This window comes from Phyllosticta capitalensis, assembly GCF_038381095.1.
Source record: "Phyllosticta capitalensis strain CBS 128856 chromosome Unknown BKA78scaffold_7, whole genome shotgun sequence".
NCBI lineage: Eukaryota > Fungi > Ascomycota > Dothideomycetes > Botryosphaeriales > Phyllostictaceae > Phyllosticta > Phyllosticta capitalensis.
In genome coordinates, this window is record NW_027117445.1 from 1,109,624 (window position 1) to 1,134,960 (window position 25,337).

The window sequence follows — 25,337 nt, forward strand, 5'->3', positions numbered from 1 at the left end:
TTCATTCCCTAATCTGGCATTAGCGTTGCTTTACATTCTTTGAATCTACAATCTCTGAACCATCCATCAACATGGTTTACCTCAACAACAAGAAGGCCATTGCCGGTCTCCTCTTGGGCGCTGGCGCCCGCATGGCTGTCGCTGCTCCCGCGCCTGCCATCACTGCTGCCCCCAGCCTCAAGGACGCCCAGATCAACAAGCGTGGCGACTCTTGCACTTTCAGCGACGCGAGCGCTGCCTCCGAGTCGAAGAGCGACTGCGCCACCATCATCCTTTCTGGAATCACGGTTCCTGCAGGTATGATGACCCCATCGACCTCCACCCCCTTTTTCAACCACTCCCTTTGCTTGGTTGTCCCTTTTTACCCTAGGCGCCTCTCTGTATTTGTGCAGCTGGGATGAGCTAACATTGTTCAATAGGCGAGACTCTTGACCTGTCGGACCTCAACGACAACACCTACGTCGAGTTCCAAGGTACCCATCCCACGCCCCCCCTTTTTCGAGCAACACAGGAAAGGAAACTGACCAAAAACAATAGGAACGACCACATTCGAATATGACGAATGGGAAGGACCTTTGATCAGGTTCAGTGGCACTGGTCTTCAAATCACTGGTGCGAGCGGACACGAAATTGACGGAAACGGCGCCAAGTGGTGGGACGGTGAGGGCTCCAACGGCGGAACCACCAAGCCCAAGTTCTTCTACGCCCACGACTTGACGGACTCCGTGATCTCCGGACTTAATGTCAAGAACACCCCTGTCCAGGGCTTCTCTGTCAACGGAGCGAGCAACCTTGAACTCCGCGACATCACGATTGACAACTCGGATGGCGACGAGACCAACTCGGATGGCGACGCGCTCGGACAGTAAGTTCTATCCGAGAAGATCCAAGGTGAAACTCAACTGACAACTCCTTAGCAACACCGATGCTTTCGATGTCGGCTCGTCTGACGGCGTCTACATTTCTGGTGCCACCATCTACAACCAGGACGACTGCTTGGCCATCAACAGCGGTACCAACATCACCTTCACTGGAGGAACCTGCTCGGGAGGCCACGGACTTTCCATCGGCTCAGTCGGCGGTCGTGACGACAACACGGTCTCTTCAGTCACCATTAGTGATTCGACGATCAAGGACAGCCAGAACGGTGTCCGCATCAAGACTGTCTACGACGCCACGGGTGAGGTCTCTGACATTACGTACTCGGGCATCACCTTGTCCGGAATCACGAAGTACGGCATTGTCATTGAGCAGGACTACGAGAACGGCTCTCCTACCGGCGACCCAACGGACGGCGTCCCGATCACTGGCTTGACAGTCAGTGACGTCACTGGCAGCGTCAGCGACGACGCAACCCAAATCTACATTCTCTGCGCTGATGGAGCATGCAGTGACTGGTCGTGGTCGGGAGTTTCCATCACTGGTGGTGAGGCCTCGGACGAGTGCTCCGGCATCCCCGACGGCGCCTCGTGCTAAGCGCAAAACACCACGATGGACTCATTCGATGATCAAATGCATGAGGAGGACTCGGGAGCGATGTGTTGTGATTTTTGAAACTTCTTTGTAGATACTTTTACTGTCGGTCTGCCGAATCAATTGCTTTGGTGGAAATTTGCCCCTTTTTGGTATCAGTGACAGAATTTTGATGTCAAAGCCCCAAGAACCTTGTCACCCATGATCAGAAAGCTCCAACGGCTTCGTCAGCTCTTCAAAAAACATCGGTCCTTCACTGCAACCTCTGTTTTTCGATCTTCGTCTGCAGCTTCATCTCCGCTCGTCGGCCCCCGATCTCGGAGCTTGCGACGACCACTTGCATCGGTGGTCTCTCGGCTGTATGTAGCTTTCATGTGCGCGATAGTCATGCCGAAGTATTGGGTTTTCAGATCGAAGGGGCTAGTGGGGTGGAGTTGTCGCTGCAAACCGGGACCAGGACCGGGACCGGGACGGGATGTTCGGGATGCAGGTTAGTAGCAGTGTCGGCAGAAAAGTGGCAGTCAGCGACTCTTCCACAGACTAAACATCAGATGCCGAAATGTGAGAAACCAGAAGTAGGCACAGTGAATGGCTGGTGTCAGGAGGTCGGGGTGTTGCGACAGCGAAGGCACAAGTACAACAATGTGCAAGGAAAATCCACCTAAGCTCCCGAAGCTTAAATGCTTAAATTTAAGCTTAAGAGGAAGCCCAACGCACCATCACCAGGGTCCGCAAACACGAGGAAACAATATAATAATAGTCGGGAGGGTCCGTCAATCATCGTAGGGTATTATTACGTGCTTGCAGCGTCGTGGGACGTCATGGGTGGCCTGTTTGGATGCCGCAGCCATCTCCACGCTCCCCTTTTGGTCCTCCTTTCGTCTCACAACCAAACCCATATCCCAAGTTACCGGCGCGCACTGCAAAAATCAAGTCGACGAGATTTTGCCTTCGCTGATGATTTGCTTGAAGACTTGCAGGGCGGCTTCGGGCTCTGCGACACGTAAAGTCAGCATTTTGGAGTCAGGGGCGCGCGATGGGGGACTTACGGTAATACGGAACCTCATGTCCAGCCTCATACACGCGCATGAACGAGAAGTTGTTAACGGTCTTGAATGTGCCTTTGGCGACACCGTTTACCGTGTAGGGCTCGAGCGATGCGCTGCGGTAGGTGTCTGCGCCAGAAAAGTCGAGCGTCTGCGCAACATCGTAATTGCCTTGCCAGTTGCAAATCCAATCGGCGTCCTGTGCACGGAATTTTCAGTACCAGCACTTGCAACTTTTGAAATTTCTACTTACACCTGCCCAGACAATAGTGCTGATGCCTGCTTGGATCACAGCTTCCAACTCAGGGACAAATGAGCGAGGGTCTGGCGCTGTCAGTAAAGTCCTTTCCAAAGATGGGGTAATGACATACTGTCGCCCGTGCTCGAAAACTTGTAATACGCAGCGTCGGGGCACTCCGAGTAGTTCGACTTGGCACCAATCTTCTTCTTGACGTCGGCACGTGCGAGGTAGTCTGCGTAGGTCTCAGGAGGATCAACGGCGTCTGCGGACAGACGGACATCATAGACGTTGAAGTCTGCAGCTTCACTAATCGGGCCCTCGATGGAGTCGTAGCACACGTTGTCGGCGTTGATACAATCGTCGTTGGTGCCGGAGCTCTCGCACTGCTGGACTGCGGGCAAGCACTTGTTCTTGTAGGCACTGTAGTACGACTGCGCCTCGCTGGAGCTGAGAATCTGCTTGTACGTGTTGTTGACGGCAAAATCAATGTACGCCTTTTCTTGGATACCGGCGTCGATCCAGCCGTTGTTCACTCCAAGGGCAACAAGGTTGATTTTCTCTCCTGTCACGGAGCCGTTGCTGATTCCCTTGTTCTGGTCCAGGATGTAGGACGCAAATTCAGGACCTATGAAATGTTAGTCGACGAGATCATAAAATAAGAAAAGCTGTCACTTACCGTAATGGCCACCATACGATTCTGTAAAGATGGCAAAATCTCTACTCTCGTATTGAGGGAACTGGTCGAAAAAGGCTTGGAGCAGTTTCCACACGTAGGGCGCCGCAGTGTACGTGGAAGTGACCTCGTCGTTACCGTACGAGAAACCAACACCGATTGGTTGATCAATGTAAATCACTTTCAAGTCTTAGTGCAATTTCTCCTTTTCCCCTGCGACAAAATCTTACTATTGGCGTACTCGTTGAAGCTGTACTCGTTCAGCGTTGGCTCGGTGCTGCCGTTGACGAAATGGCAAGGACCGTTCTCCTGAAATAGCCCAATCATGCTACTGCAGCCAGGACCGCCGTTGAACCTGGGTCGATTCCATGAGTATATCTTGTATTTCGGCTTCGTCGTGGAACCACATACCACGCTGAGAGTGGCGCCGTCGAGGGACTGTTACGGGCCTCAAAGAACCAAAACCACATGTTCATGTTTTCACCGACGCTGAGATAGCCCGAGTATTGGTTGACGCCCGGAGTCGTTTCGCAGATGCCCGAGTTGTTGACAAATTCCAGCTTCGCCCCAGTGGCGGCATGCTCAAAAACATTGTACTTGATGCCCTCCTTGACCACGGTGGAGCGCTTGTTCTGGAGGTGGGAGGAGGGGGCAGCCAAAGCCAGGCCAGGGACCAAGGCCAAGGCCGGAGCAACAAAGTTGAACCTCATTTTTGGATGGAGACGAGCGGTCACGCAGGAACAAGGAAAGAACGTCAAGGCAGGCAGTTAAATAGGAAATGTGAGGTCCGATTCGACACCAGGCCAGCCAGGCGTATGATCTGCGAGACGGCAGTGCTATGCCATGAGGAGCAGGTGAGGGCAAAGGAAAGCAAGGAGCGAGCTTGTAACAGGAAGGCCCATCTTTTCTCCAACTACTGTCAAGGTCATGTTGTGGGGGTGTCAACGGCCTTAGCGGCCAAGCAACGAATGAACGGTGCATCTTGTTGGCAGTAGTGTTTGCGGGCCGCGATCCTGGGCGGCACCGAGTCCAATCATGCGCAGCAAGTCAGACGAGCGGTCGCTGTGGGGGCCTGGATTCAGGGGCACAAGGTGATCCAACGCCGTCGTCCTTGTGGAGCGCCTGCGATAAGAGGTGGCAGGTGGCTGCCGTCGCTAGCAGGCGACCTGCCTCATCCGCCTTGGCCTCCGGACGACTCGCCGTCCACGTGAAGCCCAACTGAACCATTCCTCCACACCTACCATCTTCATCATTGCCGTCGTCCATGTCGAGAGCTGAAGTTTCTCACGGGCCCTTGTTCGTCGTTGGTCGGTGACGGCTAGAAGTCGAGCGGCTGCTACCCGCCAGAAGCACCCGTCCTCGCCCCCGCGCCACGTTTTCAGCCTTCGCACCAAACAACAAAACAAAACACCTTGACGCGAGCGCTGCCGCACTTTGAACAAACCTTGAGCACCAGGGGACACGTAGTACTCATCAATTCAGCTGTACGAGCTCGAGGCTCGACCTCGTCCTGTCAAATCGACGCCAACCGCTGTCCTCAACCGCCGTAGCCAGCGCCAGTCTGCCCATGGATATTCTCGTGGCATGTGGAATTGTGGCAAGCCGCGCGTTCCACCTCGACTTCTGCGTCCCGCGTTGCACCTGTCACACTCGGCATCGCCATTTCTCCACGTTGCGAAGCCGAGTTGCATCCGTTCCTCTCCTGTTTGCCGGATTGAGAGGGCTTCCAGCGTGAATCATCACGCAATTTTCGGATCTGGAGCACTCATTGGAGTCGCAGAGTGAAACAAATTCCAAAGAACAAAAATCCCTTGCATTTCTCGGGACTGCCTCGACTGCGAAACAAAGATGCGGTGGTCCTGCACATCATACAAACCCTCTACAGTGGGTCGTCCACCGCCTTTCGATATTAGCTGATATCGATGCCCTTGCCCATATTCGGGAGTTCCATTGGATTGGATCGCAGCAAGCAAAATGTCGTCACCAATATCCAAATGTACTCCAAAAAAGACAGGACCACGAAAATGTGTCAAGAACAAGACAAGGCTGATGTCGCGAACTTGCCCAAGTATTTTTGGAACTTTTGCCGAGCGCTCAGCATGATTTGCATCTCGCAAAACGTGTGATATTCAGGTACGTGGTCTTCGTAAGCTTCAAGGCTGGCGAGCTCTCTGCCTAGAGCTCTGCCAAAGGCTTTCCTGAACCCCCAATCTCACCAAACAGTCGTTCGACATTTGTCCGTATCGCTTGGTCAGATTCTTGGAAAAACTAACAATATTCGTCTGGGCAAGGCTGGGCAGACACAACATGAAATGTCGACAAACTCGAAGCATGCATGCAGCTTGGCGATCCCAAAGCTTTCTGCTTCTGCCTCCGGAAAGTTTCACATCTTGTGCGACATATTTCCCAAAACGGAGAGTCGATTACTCGAACTTGACAGCTCCAGGGAGACAAGTTAGGAAATCAAGACGCACAACGACGAATTTCTACTATGAATCGACATTTCTCGGTCCCGAACACGAAAACCATTTTTCTCTTCAGTACGTCAGACTTCTGACCACGCATATTCTCGCTATGCACCGACAATCTGTGAGGCCATGAGATGGTCATTCTCTGCATCCTGACCTCCATGAAAACAAACCTCTCCGCAGCTGACGACAAAGGTAAGTGGTATGCAGCATCATGTGGATTGTTGCAGCCGGGGAAAAAGGCTGCCGATGGGCCACTCGGACAGACCGCAGCACCGGCTCCGCACACGGGTTCGGCTGTCGCTGGATTGCTGCTCGGCCGACGGCTGCGCCGTGGTGGTGTATGGTTGGCAGCCGCTTGAGCATAGCCGAATGTACCATGACAATGGCTTGACGCGATGAGCCTCACGGCTGCCATGGCCCAGTAGCCGCCCCGCAGCATGCCTGCAAGCTCAGTCAGCCATTCAAGGCATGTATTCCTCACATCAATTCTACCGCTAAGCTCTTGCAGATCAAACGGCATTTAATACTCTTTGAAGCAGTCACGCTTACTTGGAAAAGCTTCTATGCATTCCATAATGCCGCCACACCTGCCAACAATGCGTGTTATCCAGCTCCATGTCGTCGGAGAATTCGAGGGGCCGCAGAAGACAGCGGTCGACTTCGCCCCCTTGAAGGTGTGGAGAACGTCTACGACACCGTCGACATGTGCATTGGCCCCACGAAAAGCCACCAGCTGCACGTTTGCCCAATCACTCGGGAATGTAAGCGATGGTACAACCAGATCCAGTCTGCCCTATGCATGCTGCAAGTTCGTTCCTCCTTTGAGCACACGCTTGCGCTGAGCTACTACTCGCATAATTCTTGGAAGGACCCTTTTGTGGCAAAGATGTACAACCTCAAAAAAACGACCCGAACTTGCACCTGACGTGATCGATTTCTTGGTCCTCAGCCTGCGGAGCCGGTGAAGTGAGCGGCAGCTACATCCTTCAGGCTGCAAGATATCGATATGATTAGAACAGACAGCTTCTTAGCTCATATAAATACTCAGGACTCGATGACTCTGTTTCCTGGCTCATGCATTGCTCGGTGTCTTGACTTCCATTCCATGTGTTGATCCAGTTCTTTGCAGTTTTTCAGCATCTTCACGGCACCTGGCCAAACATCACCAAGCTGGTCACCATGTTTTTCTCCCATCTTTTGGAAGTCGCCATCATCTTCGCTGGGATATCCCACTCTTCTCCAACAAGAAGATTTACCTCGTTCAATTCTTCGGTCACCTCGGTGGCAGACTTTGCCTCCAACGCTTTGAATGTTGCCAAGGCAAGCATCCCATCAAATGGGGAGTGCTCACCAGACAAGCTTGTTGTCCGCAAAGAATGGTGAGCCAATTTTTCGCCTCGAGTACAAATCTTCAGGCAGACATGTGGCTAATTATTTTCAGGGGTGCTCTTTCAGCTGAACAACGCATCGATTACACCAATGCAGTCCTTTGTCTGCAGAGCAAAAAAGCAAACACGCCGTCAGAGCTCGTCCCAGGAGCCAAGTCACGTTTTGATGACTTTATAACGACCCACATTAACCAAACTTATGCGGTACATCAAACGGTAAGTGCCGAGAAACCCGCCTGGCAGCAAGACTTGCATGATCTGACCACCTCCACGCTTTAGGCCTCCTTCCTCCTCTGGCACCGCTGGTTTGTCTGGGAGTACGAAAAGGCGCTCCGCGACGAATGTGGCTACAAGGGCTATCAGCCGTCAGTTACTCTTCACATGCTCTCCGCGTCCCCCGCACTGTGCACGACATTGCCATGCACATTGCCCAACCGGGAGCATGTCACCTTATAGCAGCGAATGCTAACAAGCTTTCCAGTTACTGGGACTGGGCCAAAACAGCCGAGACTGGCCTCGAGAAGTCACCCATCTTCGACGGAAGTGCAACCTCGCTTAGCGGGAACGGCGAATATATCCCATCCAACGGGACGCACATCGACGTCAATGGAGTCGATCTCCCCGACGGTACTGGTGGCGGCTGTGTCAAGACAGGCCCCTTCAAGGACTACCAAGTGAACCTAGGACCCATAGCGCTGACAGTGCGAAGCGCTTCCGATAACGGGAGCAGTATCGGATCCACAGACAAGAAATTCGAATGGAATCCGCGCTGCTTTAAGCGGGATTTGACCGATGATAGCGTGAAGCGCTTTGCGAATGAGACCAGTGTCAGGACGCTTATTTCGGAGAGCAAAGATATGAACGAATTCCAGACGACGATGCAGGGCGGAGTTGGAGATCTTGGGGTTCACGGTGGTGGTCATTACGCTTTAGGTAAGAGTGCTGCTTCTTCAACCCCCTTCTCCGGCTTCTTTCTTTCTTTTTTTCTTCTGCAATGACCCACTTGGCCCCAACAAGCGCTTGTAGAGCGTAGTCTTGGTGGCGATTTGTTGTGAGTGGCGCAGCGCGGTCCAGCGGCAGATGAAATGGCGGAGGATGCGGTAGGATGAGACGGGACTGCAAGCAGCATGGCGCAAGCAAGCACGCTTGCAGCGCTCTGCACTGCACCTCGTCATCCAAGTACCAAGTCCAGGCCACGGGGACATGACATTGCGTCTGCGGTGTCACTTGGTCTCCGCTGACGGCACCACCACACACTTTCACTCCGCAACCACGAGCACCACCATTACCACCACCGTCACCACATAACCTCTCTGTCATCCATCACATCTCACCTCACCTGCCTGTCATCGCTGCACTCTCGCTTCTCTGCTCATCTACCCCAAACACGCCTCCCTCAACCACACCCAACCCCCCTATTCCGTCACCCTTCCCAAAACACCGCTAATATAAGCGCAGGCGGAGACCCAGGCCGCGACTTCTTCGTCTCGCCCGGCGACCCAGCGTTCTACCTGCACCACGCCAACATCGACCGCACGTGGTGGATCTGGCAGCAGCAGCACCCGTCGTCGCGCTGCTCCGGGCCGACGGCCATCTCGGGCACGCGCACCTTCCTGAACGAGCCGCCCAGCCCCAACGCCACCTACGAGGACCCGATGAACTTGGGCTGGGCGGGCTCGCAGCATGGCGAGGTGCGGCTGTTGAAGGATGTCATGAGCACGACCGAGGGCGGCTTCTGCTATGTGTATGAGTGAGGCGTCAAGAGGGAGAAAGGGGGGAGAGGGAGGAAGTTTTGACTTGCTTGACTAATCGGCGGACTGCATCTTCTTGATGGTAATACTGACTCTGGCACGAGCGAGGCGTAGCGTGGCGAGGCGTTTCGTAGCACATGGGCATACCCGACTCTTCCTGTCGCTATAATAGACGTACAAACGGCGTATAAAAATTGAACGTAATCCACTTATCTCACCCTGTCAACGCATGAAGCAGTTCGCGAACGAAAAGCATCTTTATTTTCATCAATTTCAAAGGCTCTACGTATGGACCGAGCGCAAACCCGTCCTTCCGTCCGTCCGTCCGTCCGTCCATCCAAAACCTCAAGAGCCCGGCCAAGTTTGGATTAGCAGTAACATCATCATTCCGTCTTACCGACACGACGCGCATTCTGCACATTCGCACAACGCCACTCAGACGCTTCTTTTCCCTCTCTCTCTTTCTACGCAATGTAGCTGTATTCGTTGTTCTCCTCGCGCTCCATGTAGTCCTTGTCAACCAGCCTAGACTCCAAGCGTTAGCCACAGTTGCTTGAATTCCTTTTGCAAGGGTGGAAAGATAGTAGCAAGCGCAACGTACCTGTCAATGTTCTTCTTAATGTCCTGCACACTCAGCACGCCGCGCTTCTTTGTCGCGTTGATGACCTCGGCGACCAGCTCGGCGTGGCCGATGCGCTTGCGGCTCTTCATGATGCGCACAATCGCCGCCTGGGTCTCAAAGTTGCGGTCGGCGGCGACGCGCTCGTGCGTCTCCTTGTTCTCCTCCTTCGTCTCTTTGAGCTGCACCTGGTTCACCTTGAGGCGGTACTTGTCGTGGGTAAAGGCCGCGTTGTAGGTAAACTTGTCATCCGGGTTGATGTCGCGGCCCTTGGGGTGCTTGGTCAAGGGGCGCAGCTTGGCGCAGGCGAGCGACTGCAGTGTTCGTTTGAGCTCGGGCTCAGCTGGATGGTGTTAGCCTTTCAGACGAGACTGCAAATACGACAAGACTTACGCAATCCAGTCTCGGCCTTGAGGAACTCATAACTCAGGTGCTCGCCCGTCTTGACATTGTTGAACAGAAGCAAGACAATTGCCTGAAAGCCGCTGACGACCAGCTCCTTGTTTCCCTTGGGGAATGTCGCCTTGATCTGACAATGGGCGAGGGCATGTTTCCAGTCCAATTTCCTTCCCGAATGCTTGCCCTTGTAATGAACGGTAAATTTGTCCAACGCCTGTTGAATCTCAGGGGGAACAATGACCGGAACGTCTGGGTAGGTGGGCCAAGATGATGCGGAGAGAATATTCACCGACAAGTCGACCGAGGGCTTTTCGCCGCGCTCCTCGAGCAGCGACTTGTATGATGACATTTCCTCTCGGGCAAGCTCAATATCTTTAAACATTTGCTCAAGATTCTGGGTGAATCCAGCACCACATTCTGTCTTGAGGCGGGCAAGCATGCTGCGCTCGGCATCTGCGCTGGCACTGCGGCCCATCAGGAGACGCCGAGCAAGGTCCTTTTTGTAAAAAGCCTCAAAGACAGCCTTTCCGTGGACGAAACGGAACAAGTCGAGCACCTGGTCCAGCTGGCTGTTGATCTCGGCGTCTTCGTCGAAGACGTCTTCATTCTCATCCCGCTCAGCCTCGATAGAGTTGACGGCAGAAAGCTGGGCCGGTATGGCTTTGGCACCACCACGGAGCAGCATGTCGACGTATTTTGCAATCATCTCCCCAGGCTTCGAGTTATCGGTGTTCCATGTTGCGTTGGTCTTCTTGGACTTGTTGATGAAAGCCTCAAACGACTCGCGCAAGCCATGGCCAAGCTCAACGTCACGGTGAAAAGAAACCCGCCAAATGGTGTCAAGTTGCTTCTTCAGAGTGAGCAATTTGACAACCATGTTATCTTGATCCTTTTCATCAAACACAATTGCTGTGCCTGTCAAGTCAATCCACTTTTCAAAGGCTGGCCGAAGTTTGGCACCTAGGCGACGACTGTCGAGAAGCATGTAGACCGACTCGAGCTCGGAGACTGCATTTTGATCAAGGAGATCTGCAACATCGTTCTCATTGACTGCACACTTGTCAGTGAATCGCGATTTGACAAGGGGCTGGCAAGGGCATACCGAGCCGGTCTACTTGTTGCACAACGAGATGTTGCTCTAGCAGAGCAAGAAGATCTCGCCTGGTGCTTGAATCCAAGCCAAAGGTCTCACAGCGAGATATTTCCTTATCCATGAGTGCAAAGACGCTCTTTGTGTAGTCTGCAAGACCCTTCTCCGAGCTAGCCTTTGCAGCCCATTGCGAAACGAATTGTTGAGAAAGCTCCAAGAGCTTTGGTTCAAACATGTTGGTGTATATCGTGAGGTCATGGAACATGGAAATGGTGTCTTTGAAGAGGTCCTTGTCGAATTGCTGTTGATTTCTGTCGGCATGTACAAGCTCGCAAGCCCCCATGACAATTTTTGGTCTTAGTACGCTGTCCTCACAAACGATTGTGCGAAAGAGAGAAAAGGCTTGTTCCTGGAGGGTATCACCCTTGGGTAGGAGATATGAACGGTCAAGAAACATGAAACATCGTCGAATGTCTTCCTGTACATCGTGTCAACACCATCATCACTTCCCAAAACTAGAGTCATTACCTGTTCATTTGTCCATGTTCTCCAAGCATCGAGCACTGATTTCAATACCTCGACGTCGTCCCCTCCAGCCATGTCGAGCAATGGTTTCTTCAATTGTGTTTCCATGTACGTCCGACACTTCTCCTTGAGCTTCGAAGACAATTCAGGAGCAAAGCCTTGTCTACAGACATTCTCCACACCACGGTACATGACCTCCAACGAGTCAATCTTGACTCCATTGAAGATCTTGGACAGTGCATCCTGTAACGTGTTCCAAGTCTGTTCAAAGTATTGCCTTGGATCCGCCCTCGGTTTCTTCTTAAAGTTCTTGACCACCAGCTGCTTCGCGCCCACGTTGGGATTGAAATTGGGTCTCAGCATCTTGGCTCCTGGAGACGATGGGCTCGGAGACGGTGTCCCGGTCAGATCGACGACATTGGAGGTGGATCCGTTGTTGTTGCCGCTGCCATTGGTCCTCGAGCTTGGAAAATGGTACATTTTGGAGGGCGGGAGGGCCGAGGTCGTCGATGAGCGCGACACGGATGGCGCGTCGCTGCCGTGGTGGGACAGTGGCGATGCCTCCGACGATGCGGCCGGCGGGTTGGGCTTGAGCCGCTTGCTTCGGGGAGACACTGTGCCGATTTGTGGGTGCCCGGAGGCGTCTTTGGACGGCGGTGAAGAGTGCTTTGCTTGGGATGTGGAGAAGAGGTCGGAAATGGTTTGCTGTTTTGTGCTTTTGGAGGCTTCGTTGGCGCTGCGGTGGACGTGGTGGAGCTTGCGCTTGCGGTCGGCAGAGGTAGGTGGATCGCAGTCGTCTGTGTCTGATGGCCGGGTCGGTTCGACCGATGGCTGCATCGATGGATGCTTCTGCACTACCAGAAGGTCCCGGGTGCAGATGCAGATAGCAAAGTGAGACTGTCAGATGTGGAGTAAGGTAATCGGGGTGGAGCTACAGGGCAGACTGGCTGTCGTAAAGTGAACTGCGCCATGACGCGACAAGCACGGGTCCAGGTTAGGTTGACCCTCCTACAATCGGATTTATGCCGGCGTTAAGCTACCCATCATTTTGCTCACATTCAAACCACTTCCCAAATATCGTCCAAGAAAAAGCAATTCTCATCCAAAATACACCGGTCTCCACCATTCTATTGCCAATGAAGATCTGTCGGCTAACTTGTATCCTCTTCCAGTCTTGCGAGTGAAGTGTTTGCGTCTATGACTAGCTACTTACGCGCTGAGTGGCACCCATATCCAATGCATCCTTTGTCCTCTCCCAATGGACCAACATCATTGACAAGAAGCGAAGCGACCCCGGTCATCAATGCTCCCGACCAATCTGGTATCTTTGCGAGACAATTCATTATAACAAAACGCCAACCCGTTCCTTGGTACACGCATGATTCCGTAACCTATGCACCCATCCTCGACTCTATTGCTTTTAAAACAAACTCCACCCACGACCGCTGCTGCTATTGCTCTTTGCGACTGCTCTTGGGTTGTAGCGCTTTTCCCTCGCCTCCAGCTGACGCAGCGACTCCATCTCCTTGAGCACGTGCTCCAGCAGCTCCTTGCGGCGAACGACGTCGAGATGGCGGCGGACCTTGGGGTCCTCACGGGCAAATCGCTCAATCTCTGCCTGGGAAAGATTACGTCCAAGACGGGCCTCAAGCTCCCGGGGGAACTGCTCCAGTTAGATATCAAATGCAACACTGGGGCGTCTCGACTCACCAGATAGTAGAATTTTGAAAGCAGCTCCGCGTCCAGGAACAAATCCGCCGTTGTCGTCAGCTTGTCCGCCACCGCATCCAGAAAGACCTCCGGGCAGTAGTACTTGTTCTTTTTGCTCGCACACTGCTTCGACTTGACGGCCAATATCCGCATCTTGATCAAATCAGCGCGATCGCGCAAAAAGACGGCTTGGCGTCCTCGTTCCAGCAACGCGGCACTGAATCCGCCGGCGCCGCCGACGACGCCACTGCCCTCAATCTGGACCTGCCCGCTCCGGACGCGGTCGATGAAAGCCATGACATCTCTCAACTTCTTTCTGCCCCCAACTTCGTTTTCAATGTTTTTGAAGGCGTCATCACACATCCTCTGCTCTTCCTTGAGAACCTGGGCAATGTTTTCCCTGCCCTTGGCCCATTCGTGGTCTTCCAGTTCGATCCGGTACTTGTACGGCTTGATGCAAATCTCCAACTCATCACTAATGTCGTACGAGAGCTCCCTGAGAATCGAGGTCGATGCTTCGGTAATGGCCTTTCTTGCAAAAGGATGCGCCGCGAAGGTGGAGTTGGCAATCAACCGGTCAATGTGAGCCTGCAAGGCACTGGCAACAACCGTGGTCGCCAGGCGCCCGATACCCAGCTTGGTGAGTGATGAGGCCGAGGCGTCCAACTTGAGATGCCAAAGTGGGTTCTCTGGATCCGCCTTGGGCAAATCGGCGAGAGGATCCATTTCTGGCAGAGGCTGAGAGAGATCATCAAACGGCCTGTTCCAATATCTCTGAGCCAGGAGCGTGAGAACCTGCTGGTCCAGCTCGTGCTTGAGCATCTCTCTGACTTGCTGTTTACCAAAGTGATCGCAAAAGTCCTTGAACGAGTGCTTGAATGCATCGAGGCTTTCTGCAAGATACGACTCTGCGCTAAGCGGGCGGTCGTTGTACTGGACCTTGAACTCGTAAGAAGTCTCGGCGAGTTCGCGTTGGATAGCTTCGCTCGTCGTCTTCAAGCTGGAGGCCATGGTGTTTTCCAGCACGTACATCAGCTTCTTGCGCAAGTTTTTCATGCCAACATCGACGTGGGATTCTGGGCCAAATTCCAAGGGATGAGCGCCAAAGAAGGCATTCTCGTTTTTGGCCACGGCCTTCTGAATGTTGCCGCTGCCGCGAGCAAAAAGAACCCCTGAGCTCTGGGGGACGCGGCACACGACGCCGACATAACCAAGGCGCAGGGGGTATTTCTTGTCGGTTAACATGCTGAGACCCTTGTCAGGATCGACAAGATCCATCTTGGTGATTACTCCGATAGTCCGCTCGCCTCGCGGATCCACTTTCCTGGATGCGCGCAAGGCCGTCGAGTTCGCGAGGTCTACGTCTGCAGCGGAGATGGCCAGGATGATGTTTGGCGGCTGAATGTACTTTTCGCACAGCTCGGCAATCTTCTCCTTGAGCTCAGCAGGCTGGTCCTCTCCGACAACCTGGATGTAGCCAGGCAAATCGATGAGCGACAAATCAGGCACGTTGGGAGAGTAGATGCGGAGTTGAATCGGTTCATCCGTGACGCATTGTTCGGTGGGGACGGCCAGGTTCAAGTCGGTCAGAGTCCTTTGGATTTGAGAAAAGTCGGTAATCTTCCCCAGTCCTAGAGCAGGAAATTCGCCGTACTCCGCGCGTGCGTCGGGAGTATTGACGAGCGTCAACTCAATGGGTCTCCTCGTGACCATGTTGGAACCCTTTGGTAGGAATTCATGACCAACAATGGCCTCCAGAACCGAGCTCTTGCCAGAAGACTGTGATCCGATAACGACGATTGAGGGGAGATTTAATTGTTCCGATTGTCCAACTGTTTGCAGCAGTCCCCGAATTTCAATCATTTTCTTGGTGAGCATCATCATTTGGTCGTCTCGAGCGATTTGTTCCTCTGATCGATCATCGTCGCCCTTGTCATCGTATCCCAAGGCAGCAGCACCAGCGGCACCAGTGGCGGCGGCACCTGCTCCGCTCTGTTTGGGGCCTTCGCCCTCGGGTCCTCCAGAGCCACCTTCACCCCCTTCTTGACCCGACAAAATATTTCGAAGCCATTCCGGCACTTCGATGTCTTCCTTTGTCTTTGTCCAGCCAAGTCTTATTTGATCGGCCACGTCGGCGGCACTCGTGTATGCGGTCCCAAAGGTATTGCCTGCGAAATCCTTGCCTCGTGATAATAGGTCTATAGCATAGTCGGCGCCCTCTGTGGCTTCACGTCAGCAGACTGCAAATCCCTTCAAAGACTTGACGTACTTTGCGCTTGGTTTTGGAGGTAAACCAACCCTCCGACGATGGTTGCCCCTCCAACAGCGCCCAGAGTAGCAAACTTCTGAAAGAGTCTGGGGAGGATGCGGATGAAGGAGATGGAGCGGACGGCGGGGACGTTATGCAGCGCGTATGCTCCAGGAGGCCATGATCGTAGTCGTGAGAATCGCAGGCCAGATTCGGTTCGCAAAAGACCTCCAGCGTTGGTGGAACGGTAGTGAGTAAACCTCCGAGGTGGGGTGAATGCGGAGGCAGCAAGGCGGCGGGCAGCAGGAGCTAAGCGCGCAGACAGAAGCCTCCCGCTCATGCTTGCAAGAGCGATATCAAGGCAGTTGCGTGCTCCTCGTTTGCATAGGTAAGGGTTGTTGTTGGGTGGAAGGCGGTGGTGTTGATGCAGGGTTGCGGTGCGGTGACGGTCGGGGGTCTCTGAGGAGCTTCTCGAGGCTGACGTCGATCAAGACGGGAGGGATCCACGTGTTGCGCTTCTTTATCCTTCCCTCCCAAACAGCTCGCGCGAAATAACGTGGAGAAGTCTGCCAGGACAAAAGTCGCCTTTCTACCTCCTTTCTGACTCGGGCAAACAGTGGACAGGTCCTGAGGTGTCGTTTCTGTGGTCGTCGCTCCTCTCAAGGGAACTTGTTGAACAACTATTTAGCCCCCTCTGCCGCCGTCTTCGCCGAGAGTCTCTCCAGAAGCATCCATTATCCTCTTGTACGCGCAGCAAACCTGATCGCGTGCGCAGTGGCAATCGCCGCGTCAAACGCTTGCACAGATCACATGCGCCAATCGCGTCATCGCGATATTTCAGAGTACCCAGTCATTCGGCGAGCCCTTGAGATGCGCCTTAAACCGTGAAACATTGCTCCTCCGCCCCTTCTCTCACCCTCTTCCTCTCTCTCCCTTCACTTGATCAGCCTAGCCTTTCAATCGCAATGTGCAGATTTTTGGTGAGTGAATTTCCACGTCGGCATTGGCAGCAGCTCACACGACACAGGTTTACAAAGGCAAGGACGAGATTCTTCTCTCCAAGCTCATTCTCGACCCCACGCATTCCATTCTTACCCAGTCTTACGACTCTCGTCTTCGTCTGGTAAGTTTCAAAGACCATTTGTGGCCAACGCCCCTAAAGTAGAACAGGACTCGCGCCGCCCGCACAATGGCGATGGTTTCGGTGTGGGATACTACACGTCTCCCGACCTAGGCCCCGAGCCTTGCATCTTTACCTCGACTATTCCCGCGTGGAATTGCATCAATCTAGAGCGCCTTGCTTCCAAAACGACCTCGAACCTCATTTTTGCCCACGTTCGCGCCACAACATCCGGAAACCTCTCGGATAGCAATTGCCATCCATTCCGGCACAAGGGTCTTATGTGGATGCACAATGGAGGAGTGGGAGCATGGAATCATGTCAAGAGAAGACTGGCCACATCGCTCGGGGATGAGTGGTTCAATTTCGTCCAGGGGAGCACCGACAGCGAGTGGTGCTTTGCGCTGTTTTTGGATTGCATGGACAAGATGGGCTACTCCCCAAACACGGAAGTTGGCGAGAATGGATTTGGACACACAGTACTGAGAAAGGCCATGTCGAGGACGATAGAACGGATCAACGAGTTTACCAAGAGCGTGCCGGCAGACGTCAGCGAAAAGGACAGGATAAGTCTGCTCAATTTCGCCGTTACGGACGGGCAGAGCGTCGTATGTACGCGCTACGTGAGCAGCACAACGGATGAGGCGGCAAGTCTTTTCTTCTCGTCCGGTACGAGCTGGAAAGAGCAGCAGTCTGGAGAGTCAAAGGACTACAAGATGGAACGAAGGGACAAGGGCGCAGACATCGTGTTGGTGGCAAGCGAGCCTCTGACGTTTGAGCGAGGTGGGCTTCAATCTTATGGGCACGGTGGTATACGAGCTGACAAAGTGGCAGACAATTGGGTAACTGTGCCGACCAACTCATCTGTGACGATCCATAAGCAGACGGTCATGATTCACCCCATCAAGGACGAGTATTACAACCCAGATCCAGCCCACAAGCGGTCGTCGCAGCTGGCGGTGAAGAAGGGACAGACGATTACTGGCCCGGACAAGACGACCATGTCGCCAGCCATGTCGCGCGAGAGCTCGGGAATCAGGACTCCGTCAGCATGCTTTGCATGCGGATGAAGAAATTGCTGATGAGGTTGCATCGTGGTTCTGGAGAAGCTGAAGGTCGAGGACGTCGAGGAAAAGCAAACTAGTGTGTAAGCGCATCTCAAAGGATCGTGCCGGTGGAGCCACGGTAGAGCATGTCAGCTTGAAATGATGGTTAACGACGGACCGCGGCGGCCGCCAGCGTAAGGCTGGCGCTGGGCTGAACCCTTGGATGGCGAGCACGCGGGGACTTGGTCCCTCTTTCGGCACTGGCAGCCGGGGGGCCGCACGCTTTTTACAACGTCGCTGGTGCGTTATACGAGACCGACACCGAAAGGGGCGCGCAGGATTTGGTCACTGCAGCATGCCACTATCCAAGATGCGATGCGATGCACAAACAAGCGTCTATATAAGCTTGTCACGTCTATTTCTGGGTACTTCTGGGCCAAAATCCGCTAGCCCAAGTCGTCCACATGGCTCGACGTCGTGCTGAAAAAACCCCCCGGCCAGCCCTCATCCGCCCACCAGCTCCGCCCCCGACCTATGGCTGGCCTCTCAGCTGCTTTGCGCAACCAAAATGTCAATGTCAATGTCATCCGCCACCGTTAGCGTTGTCGAAAATTCCTTGGATGGCGGTCCTCTCCGCTGCCTGGCGTCGTCCAACGCCCGCCATGCCTTCGTGTTGTCGGACCTGCTACGAGTCCGCGCTGTCTGGACCTGGACATTGCGGCGCCTCTGCTCCAACATTGACCCTTAGTCAATCTAATTCGATCGTTTCCTCGTTTGTATTTCTCGACTACAAAGATCCGTGATTCCCTGACTCTTGCTGTCTTCACCAAGCTCTCCCGTCTCTCGGCCTTTGACCTCCAGCTCGTCTCTCAGCTTCCTCATACACACCACCATGCTTCGGTCGGTCCTGGCGCTTTGCGCCTTGTCCGCTGTTTGCAATGCCGTTCCTGCCCCTGCTGCAACTAATGCCATAACAGCTTCGCCGGATGGTACTTGTGGTGGTAGCACAGGCTACACGTGTTCAGGCTCCTCTTTTGGGGGCTGTTGCTCCCAGTACGGCTGGTGTGGAACAACCGCAGGTCATTGCGGGACTGGATGCAAGTCAGCCTTTTCTGGCAACGGCAAATGCACAGGGGGGGTTTCCTCTACAGGGGGTGTGTCCTCTACAGGGGGTGTGTCCTCAAAATCATCGTCATCAACTTCCAAGCCAACTTCTTCCTCGACGACATCTTCCAAGGCAGCCTCTTCCTCGGCAGTCGTGGGTGCAACCGGCAAGATCTCCACGGATGGCAGCTGTGGAGGTAAGACCGGGTTCACATGCGAAGGATCAACATTCGGCCAGTGTTGCTCCTCATATGGCTGGTGTGGCTCAACCTCAGACTACTGCAACAACTGTCAGACTGGATTCGGATGCAGTTCATCGGCTTCTTCATCCTCGAAACCTTCATCTGCCACGTCAAAACCGTCCTCCACGTCCAAGCCATCGTCCACCACTTCGACCCCATCCAGTCCTTCATCCACCGGCCTGGCCGACTGCTTGGGAGCAAAGAATGTTCCTGTTAGCTTTACTGGTTCCTCCAACTTTGCGCAGCTCGCAAAGCCTTACAATCTCCACTTGGCTTACACTCCCGCCGTCATCGTCATCCCCACCACTGTTCAGCACGTTTCTGATGCAGTTGTCTGCGCTGCCAAGAGCAAAATTTCGGTACAGGCCAAGAGCGGCGGCCACAGTTATGCTTCCTTTAGCTCTGGTGGCAAGGATGGCAGCATGATGATTGACCTGCAAAGCTTCCAAAACATCTCGCTGAATGGCGACGTGGCAGTGGTCGGAGGTGGCGTGAGACTGGGTAATTTGGCCCAAGGCATTTACAACCAGAACAAGCGCGCACTTTCCCACGGTACTTGCCCCGGGGTTGGAATAGGCGGGCATTTTACGCACGGTGGCTACGGCTACAGCTCCCGTGCGTGGGGTCTTGCCATGGACCAAATTGTCGGACTCGATGTTGTGTTGGCAAACGGAACGGCGATCAAGGCAACACCGACGAGCTACCCGGATATCTACTGGGTAAGTTTGCAATCCGTTTTACAAGTAGAAATACTAATTGGATACATAGGCTCTCCGTGGTGCTGCTGACTCGATTGGTATAATTACCACTTTCTACCTCCAGACGCACGCCGCACCTACTACCGTGATAAACTGGAGCTACAGCTTGCCCAACATGTTTTCGGACGCTTCCAAGTCGGCCAACTACTTCTCACACATCCAAGACTTTGCGCAAAATAGCTCTGTCGTCGACCGCAACCTCGGATTTGGGATGTACATGGATGGTGGAGGCTTCTCAATTAGCGGAACTTACTTTGGAACCCAGGCCGACTTCCAAAACAAGATTGCCCCTGAGCTGCTTCGTGGACTGCCTACGCCCTCTTCTAGCAGTGTCAAGGCTCTTGGATGGATCGACTCCCTGACGGCGCTCGGCGGCGAGGGTACTCTCACGACTCCTACCACAGGCTACGACGCTCACGACAACTTCTTCGCCAAGTCTGTTGTTGTTCCTCAAACCACGCCCCTGACTTTGGACGCGCTGAAAAGCTACTTCAATTATATGATCACGAGTAACCCGCCCACCTCATGGTACAGCATCATCAACCTGTATGGCGGTCCCGACAGTCAGATCAATACCAAGGATACGTCGTTCGCCGCCTACTCGGACCGCGGTGCAATTTGGGTTGCGCAGCACTATGCCTTCACATCTGCCGGTTCCACCCTGCCCAGCGGCACGGAGGACTGGGTCGCTGGCTTGAACGATGCCATGGAGAGCGCCATGCCCAACACCGACTTCACGGCTTACCTCAACTACGTCGACCCCAGCTTGTCCGCTGCCGAAGCCCACGACTTGTACTATGGCGATTCCGTCTACCCCCGTCTCGCCAGCATCAAGAGCCAGGTCGACCCCCAGAACGTGTTCTGGAACCCTCAGGCTATTGGCGCATAAGCTGAGGTGGTCCACGTGGAGAGATGAAGAGACGGCATAGTATTCCTTGTAAATTTCTAATGGAGGGGGTTTGAACAAAAGGCTCGGCATCAAAAGCCCCCGGAGCATTTCTTTCCGTTGCATTTGAGCGTTAGCAGTTTTCACGGCCTTCAATGTTGATATCTTACCCTATTTGGCTTACTCTCCGCGGAGATGCTGGTGATGCATCGGCAAGTTGTTGCGAAAATCGGCATCGGCACCCTAGTGCTCTGTCGTCTGACTCACTTGTCGTAGGGCGCGTCAACGGCGTATATAGCAGCGGAAACTTTTCGAAATTCCAAATCTCACTGTGCATTTTCCATCGAAATTGTCATTGTCTCTCCCCAAATCGTTCTTCAATCTCTAGCTTCGCCTCGCAGCATCCCGACCATGGCCGACCACATCGAAACTCTCGACAAGGCACTCGCCTCCCTACAAGCACCACCATCCACCATCGCTTTCCTCCGCGACCTGCACATCCAAGCTCTCAGCGAGCCCGCCTACCACAGCACCGACGACCAACCCATCACGACCGCACTCGACCGCTTCGTCGCCCTCGAGCCAGACAAGTGCGCGCTTGTCTACCTGCTGCTCCGGGCCACAGGCGCGCGCTTTGTCATCGAGGCGGGCACCTCGTTCGGCATCAGCACCATCTGGCTAGCGCTTGCCGTGGGGCAGAACGTCACCACGCAGCAGAGGGGCGACCTCGGAGGCAAGGTCATTGCGACAGAAAACGAGCCGACGAAAGCGGCGAGGGCGCGCCAGCATTGGAGGGCCGCGGGGAAGGAGGATGTCGAGAGGTGGATTGAGCTGCGCGAGGGCGATTTGCGCGAGACGCTGAAGACGGATTTGCCCGAGCAAATCGACTTTTTGCTGTTGGATAGTACGTGCCCCTGAAGACCCAAGGAGAGAGTGATGTGGGCTGATTTGCAAAACTGCACGCAGTCTGGACGCCGCTTGCCCTGCCGACGCTGAAGCTGGTACATCCTCGTTTGAAGGTCGGTGCGATGGTGGTTGTCGACAATCTCGCGTCTTGCATCGAGGGATACGGAGACTTGTTGGCGTTTTTGGAAACTCCGAGCAATGGCTTCAGGGCCACGACGGCGCCGTACTCGGGTGGCTTGCATGTTGCCGTGTACATTGGACAGTAGGTCGCAGAGGTCTTGAGCTTAAGCAGTAGGGGCGCGCCTTTCCGCCTATTCTTTGCTAAGTGATCAATTGTCTTTCCTGTTGCATCAAACAAATCCGAAGCAGCTTCGAAGCATTTTTGCAGTTTGAAGCAGCTTGTAGCCGCTTGTGAAATGGCGGAAAAGTCACCAGAGTGCTTTCAGTTGGCGGCGAGTACGGCCCTTGTTCTCGAGCTTTTCCCGCAAGATTCGGCCAAAGCGTTCCAGTTCCTACTCCTCTGCTTTGAGGGAAAACATTGTTTTTCGCGGCCTATTGTGTTCCTACTTGTCAAGCCACGTAGATTCGCCGGCTTTCCAGTAGCAACCCCACGCCATTTTGCTGTCGTAATGGCGCAAAAGTTTTGGCCCCGATTCGATCGTTCCTGGCAAGGTGAGGCTCCGCAGATTTCCCGATTAGGAAACTGTACGGTAGTTGAAGATGTTACGATCCACTTCCCCGGGATTCCCAGGGGTTCGCTTGGTAGCGGCTCGTCTTTGATGCTTCTCTTTTCTCGGTGCACCATCTTTGGCAAGAATTCATGTTCAAGAGAGCGGGACGAGAGATCGTTTCAGAGTGTCGGTCGCAGTTTTCTGGAACTTCCAAGAATCAGAATGGGCCAAGAGACACCGTCGGTCTTGGGTGGAGTCCTCAGCTGCTGTTCACCATTAATGCACTACCGAGGCAACCTGCAGGCAGATTCCCAGCCGTTGATGACTACAAGGGAACCATGATTGCGGCTGCGTAGCGCCGTTCTTTTATAAGCAAACTTACGAGTACGATTGTTTCGCAATATGGCTACCCGCATCGACGACTTGGAGTCCCCCGTTCCCCCTGAAGCTCGGACTTTGGTTCTCAAGGGGGTCGAGGGGTCGAAATATGGCGCTAACCGGAAGGAGTACGTTAGCCGGAGCGATCCTGGACGTCAGGGTGTGCGACCGCCACGCGACGACCTCTCTTCAACATCGAAACTCCCGGTCTGCCGCCCGAAACAGGGACACCGGCAGCGGGTAATCGGCCGGAAGAGCTTTGCGTGTTCATGGCATCATCTGCCGTAGCGAAGCTAGGACCAAGCAATCCAGACACTCACGTCAAAGTCACAGACAGCAGTGGCATGCTCAACCGGCGAGATCTGGTGGTCGAGTTGAGACACAAATGTGAGAGTGTGCAGAGCCTATACATTTATACTACTCATACAAGTCGCTCAGAAGAAAGAAGCAAACCCAGCCGCCGTGACATCCACGCTCGAGTCAACAACCGCAAGATGGGAAAGGAGTGAAGCCATCGAAACCGGCGCGACATCCATTAGTCTAACTAGGACGTGAGACCACCCGTCCATGGAGAGGAAAGAGGACAATGGAAACAGCTTAGAACTTCTTGAGCTTGCCACCCTTCTCCGCCTGGCACCAACAACACTTGCCCTTGGGGTTGAGCTGGCCCGAGTTGCCCTTGTCGAACTGGTTGCCGCCGCCTGGCCATCGCTTCTGGTTGGTGTTCTGAGTTGCGTCCTGGTTTGTGGCCAGTGTGTCGCCTCCACCGCCAGTGCCAGTGCCTTGTTGTTCAGTGCCGCGAAGTCCTCCTCCTTGTCCTCCACCTCCACCGCCTCCCTGGCCGTTGGGACAAGTCGTGCCGTCGAGGTCGCCAGTGCCGCCCTTTGGCATCTTGCCCATGTTGCCGCCAGTTCCCTTGTTCTTGACACCGGGCTTGCACATGGCCTTGATGTCCTTCTTGCACTGCTGAGGAGAGCTGGGGAACTTGCCCAGAGGTCCGCAGATTGGTCCGCCACCAGGTCCTCCGCCTCCTCCGCCACCACCACCTCCTCCGCCGCCACCTCCACCTCCACCACCTCCTCCACCGCCGCCGCCGCCACCGCCTCCTCCTCCACCGCCGCCACCGCCGCCTGAGCTGGGCTTCTTCTTAGTGGATTGAGTGCTGGACTGAGCAAAGCGGCGGAAGAGATGAGAGAACCGGTGACGAGCGCCGCCTCCAGATCCCCCACCAGCTCCAGTTCCATCGCCTCCACCACCACCATTGGTGCTTTGGAGTTGAGAGGTCTGGTCATTGGTCGTGGTTCCGTCACCGCCGCCAGTCATGGGTTGTTGGTCACCGCCCTTGGACGGGCAGCCATCTCCAACACGGCCATACTGATCAGCGAGGTCACCAGCCGGGTAAGGGCAGCCGCCTGTGGTGGTGAAGTGACCTTGATCCTGTCGTCCGCAGCATCCGTTCGTTGGATCTTGAATACAACCGGTTCCGGGGCCGGGCTTCTCACCGGTCTTGTCGGAGCTGTGATATTGTCAATATCTTGTTCTAATCGACCCATGTAGAGGACAAGTGATAGGGGGAAGTAAACTTACTCCCAGAAGAAGAGAAGCACACTAGGATTCGGCTCCAAGTTTTCTTTTTGGACTGGAGGCTGACCGCTGAAGCAACAGCAGTCTCCGTAAGGGGCGCCGTGGTTGCAATCTTTGTTGTGGTTGATGCGGAAGGCGGCCCAGGTCTGACCGTAGGACTTTCTCACGTTGATGGCGCACTCGGCGGCTTGAATGCCGACACGGCAATCGACAGCTAGAAGCGCATTAGATGGTGAAGTTGTCCAAGAGGTGTGGTGCCTCACTCGTGAGATCGAACAGGTTCTTAGGCTTAAATCCAAAGGTGTGACTCAACGCGGGACACTCGTCAGCGGCGACGAGACCCAGAAGGAAAGAGATCGTGAGAGCCTTGAAGGCTACCATATCGGCGAAAGGAACGGTCGATTTCGTCAAGGAGTGAATCGTAAATCTGAAAGGCACAGCCTTACGCAACAATGATTGACTGAAAAAGGAAAGTACGAGGAGACGTCCTCAGTTTGGCTTACAGAATAAGATCAAGGCGCTATCATTCTATTATATCTCCCCTCATGCAGGGCAAGAAATTGGGCTGATCGGAAAAACGTCATGGTAAACCAGGCTTCCGGGTAGCCGCCTTCGGCTGCCCTGACGGGATGTGCCCAGAGAGTATCGAAGGAGGGATGTTGACTTTCGAGGGGTAGCTGTTTCACCTTAAACACAAACAAGATGCGCGTATGCCTATTTTGTCAGGAACGCAATCCGGCTCTATACAGGCTATTTTGCGCGGACTCAACACGAGGTTTTGGCTCGTTCACAGTACGACCTTCTCTCCGACGATGCGCCAGATCGTGCGGGCTGAACGTCGACGCAGCCATCTCCCTTTTGAAAAAAGCCGACCGTCGTCAGGGCGTCAGTGGCGCAGGTCACACCTGGACTTAACCAGTGTCTGGACCATTTCGGCGAATTTTTTGTCAAGCTGCTTGAGCTTTTCGACGTCAGCCACTGGTTTCTTCCAACTCGCTCTCCTATTCT

The 25,337-nt window shown here is 54.1% G+C and overlaps 12 protein-coding genes across 12 annotated transcripts; 6 read left to right on the forward strand and 6 right to left on the reverse strand.

The window, feature by feature from the left end:
- Positions 1–131: 131 nt before the first annotated feature.
- On the forward strand, positions 132–1,476 carry BKA78DRAFT_253690 (the polygalacturonase; the record flags this gene model as incomplete). The annotated part of the gene is made up of 4 exons (XM_066884842.1): positions 132–297; positions 420–473; positions 538–865; positions 918–1,476. 4 exons carry the CDS (start codon positions 132–134, stop codon positions 1,474–1,476), a joined length of 1,107 nt encoding a protein of 368 aa, XP_066742663.1.
- Positions 1,477–2,086: 610 nt separating this feature from the next.
- BKA78DRAFT_284983 (putative carboxypeptidase S1) lies at positions 2,087–4,489 on the reverse strand. Its single transcript, XM_066885696.1, has 7 exons — positions 3,845–4,489; positions 3,664–3,788; positions 3,437–3,613; positions 2,891–3,385; positions 2,773–2,843; positions 2,523–2,718; positions 2,087–2,467 (listed from the first exon to the last, which is right to left on the reverse strand). Exons 1-7 carry the CDS (start codon positions 4,141–4,143, stop codon positions 2,403–2,405), a joined length of 1,428 nt encoding a protein of 475 aa, XP_066742664.1. The 5' UTR covers positions 4,144–4,489; the 3' UTR covers positions 2,087–2,402.
- Positions 4,490–5,696: 1,207 nt separating this feature from the next.
- BKA78DRAFT_164551 (uncharacterized protein) lies at positions 5,697–6,516 on the reverse strand. Its single transcript, XM_066883150.1, has one exon. The coding sequence runs from the start codon at positions 6,422–6,424 to the stop codon at positions 5,897–5,899; it is 528 nt and encodes a 175-aa protein (XP_066742665.1). The 5' UTR covers positions 6,425–6,516; the 3' UTR covers positions 5,697–5,896.
- A 456-nt stretch (positions 6,517–6,972) lies between these two features.
- BKA78DRAFT_164553 (uncharacterized protein) lies at positions 6,973–9,255 on the forward strand. Its single transcript, XM_066883151.1, has 5 exons — positions 6,973–7,283; positions 7,346–7,508; positions 7,572–7,657; positions 7,774–8,225; positions 8,751–9,255. Exons 1-5 carry the CDS (start codon positions 7,084–7,086, stop codon positions 9,044–9,046), a joined length of 1,197 nt encoding a protein of 398 aa, XP_066742666.1. The 5' UTR covers positions 6,973–7,083; the 3' UTR covers positions 9,047–9,255.
- A 45-nt stretch (positions 9,256–9,300) lies between these two features.
- BKA78DRAFT_318788 (Cullin family-domain-containing protein) lies at positions 9,301–12,626 on the reverse strand. Its single transcript, XM_066888809.1, has 5 exons — positions 11,680–12,626; positions 11,164–11,629; positions 10,056–11,111; positions 9,645–10,005; positions 9,301–9,568 (listed from the first exon to the last, which is right to left on the reverse strand). The coding sequence occupies exons 1-5, from the start codon at positions 12,511–12,513 to the stop codon at positions 9,508–9,510; spliced, it is 2,778 nt and encodes a 925-aa protein (XP_066742667.1). The 5' UTR covers positions 12,514–12,626; the 3' UTR covers positions 9,301–9,507.
- Positions 12,627–13,096: 470 nt separating this feature from the next.
- BKA78DRAFT_354337 (P-loop containing nucleoside triphosphate hydrolase protein) lies at positions 13,097–15,974 on the reverse strand (the record flags this gene model as incomplete). Its single annotated transcript, XM_066891714.1, has 3 exons — positions 13,097–13,339; positions 13,387–15,605; positions 15,656–15,974. 3 exons carry the CDS (start codon positions 15,972–15,974, stop codon positions 13,097–13,099), a joined length of 2,781 nt encoding a protein of 926 aa, XP_066742668.1.
- Positions 15,975–16,287: 313 nt separating this feature from the next.
- BKA78DRAFT_164647 (nucleophile aminohydrolase) lies at positions 16,288–18,044 on the forward strand. The gene is made up of 4 exons (XM_066883154.1): positions 16,288–16,614; positions 16,662–16,757; positions 16,805–17,537; positions 17,589–18,044. The coding sequence occupies exons 1-4, from the start codon at positions 16,600–16,602 to the stop codon at positions 17,822–17,824; spliced, it is 1,080 nt and encodes a 359-aa protein (XP_066742669.1). The 5' UTR covers positions 16,288–16,599; the 3' UTR covers positions 17,825–18,044.
- Positions 18,045–19,364: 1,320 nt separating this feature from the next.
- On the forward strand, positions 19,365–20,793 carry BKA78DRAFT_253928 (uncharacterized protein; the record flags this gene model as incomplete). Its single annotated transcript, XM_066884858.1, has 2 exons — positions 19,365–19,865; positions 19,915–20,793. Coding segments are annotated over 2 exons (1,380 nt in total), but the record flags the coding sequence as incomplete, so codon positions are not given.
- A 408-nt stretch (positions 20,794–21,201) lies between these two features.
- On the forward strand, positions 21,202–21,962 carry BKA78DRAFT_354339 (S-adenosyl-L-methionine-dependent methyltransferase; the record flags this gene model as incomplete). The annotated part of the gene is made up of 2 exons (XM_066891715.1): positions 21,202–21,694; positions 21,757–21,962. The coding sequence occupies 2 exons, from the start codon at positions 21,202–21,204 to the stop codon at positions 21,960–21,962; spliced, it is 699 nt and encodes a 232-aa protein (XP_066742671.1).
- BKA78DRAFT_164636 (uncharacterized protein) lies at positions 21,867–22,944 on the forward strand. Its single transcript, XM_066883153.1, has one exon. It carries the CDS (start codon positions 22,113–22,115, stop codon positions 22,707–22,709), a length of 597 nt encoding a protein of 198 aa, XP_066742672.1. The 5' UTR covers positions 21,867–22,112; the 3' UTR covers positions 22,710–22,944.
- Positions 22,841–24,279, reverse strand: BKA78DRAFT_164716 (uncharacterized protein). Its single transcript, XM_066883155.1, has one exon. The coding sequence runs from the start codon at positions 24,035–24,037 to the stop codon at positions 23,180–23,182; it is 858 nt and encodes a 285-aa protein (XP_066742673.1). The 5' UTR covers positions 24,038–24,279; the 3' UTR covers positions 22,841–23,179.
- BKA78DRAFT_164603 (uncharacterized protein) lies at positions 24,183–24,874 on the reverse strand. Its single transcript, XM_066883152.1, has 2 exons — positions 24,593–24,874; positions 24,183–24,543 (listed from the first exon to the last, which is right to left on the reverse strand). The coding sequence occupies exons 1-2, from the start codon at positions 24,708–24,710 to the stop codon at positions 24,329–24,331; spliced, it is 333 nt and encodes a 110-aa protein (XP_066742674.1). The 5' UTR covers positions 24,711–24,874; the 3' UTR covers positions 24,183–24,328.
- Positions 24,875–25,337: the final 463 nt, after the last annotated feature.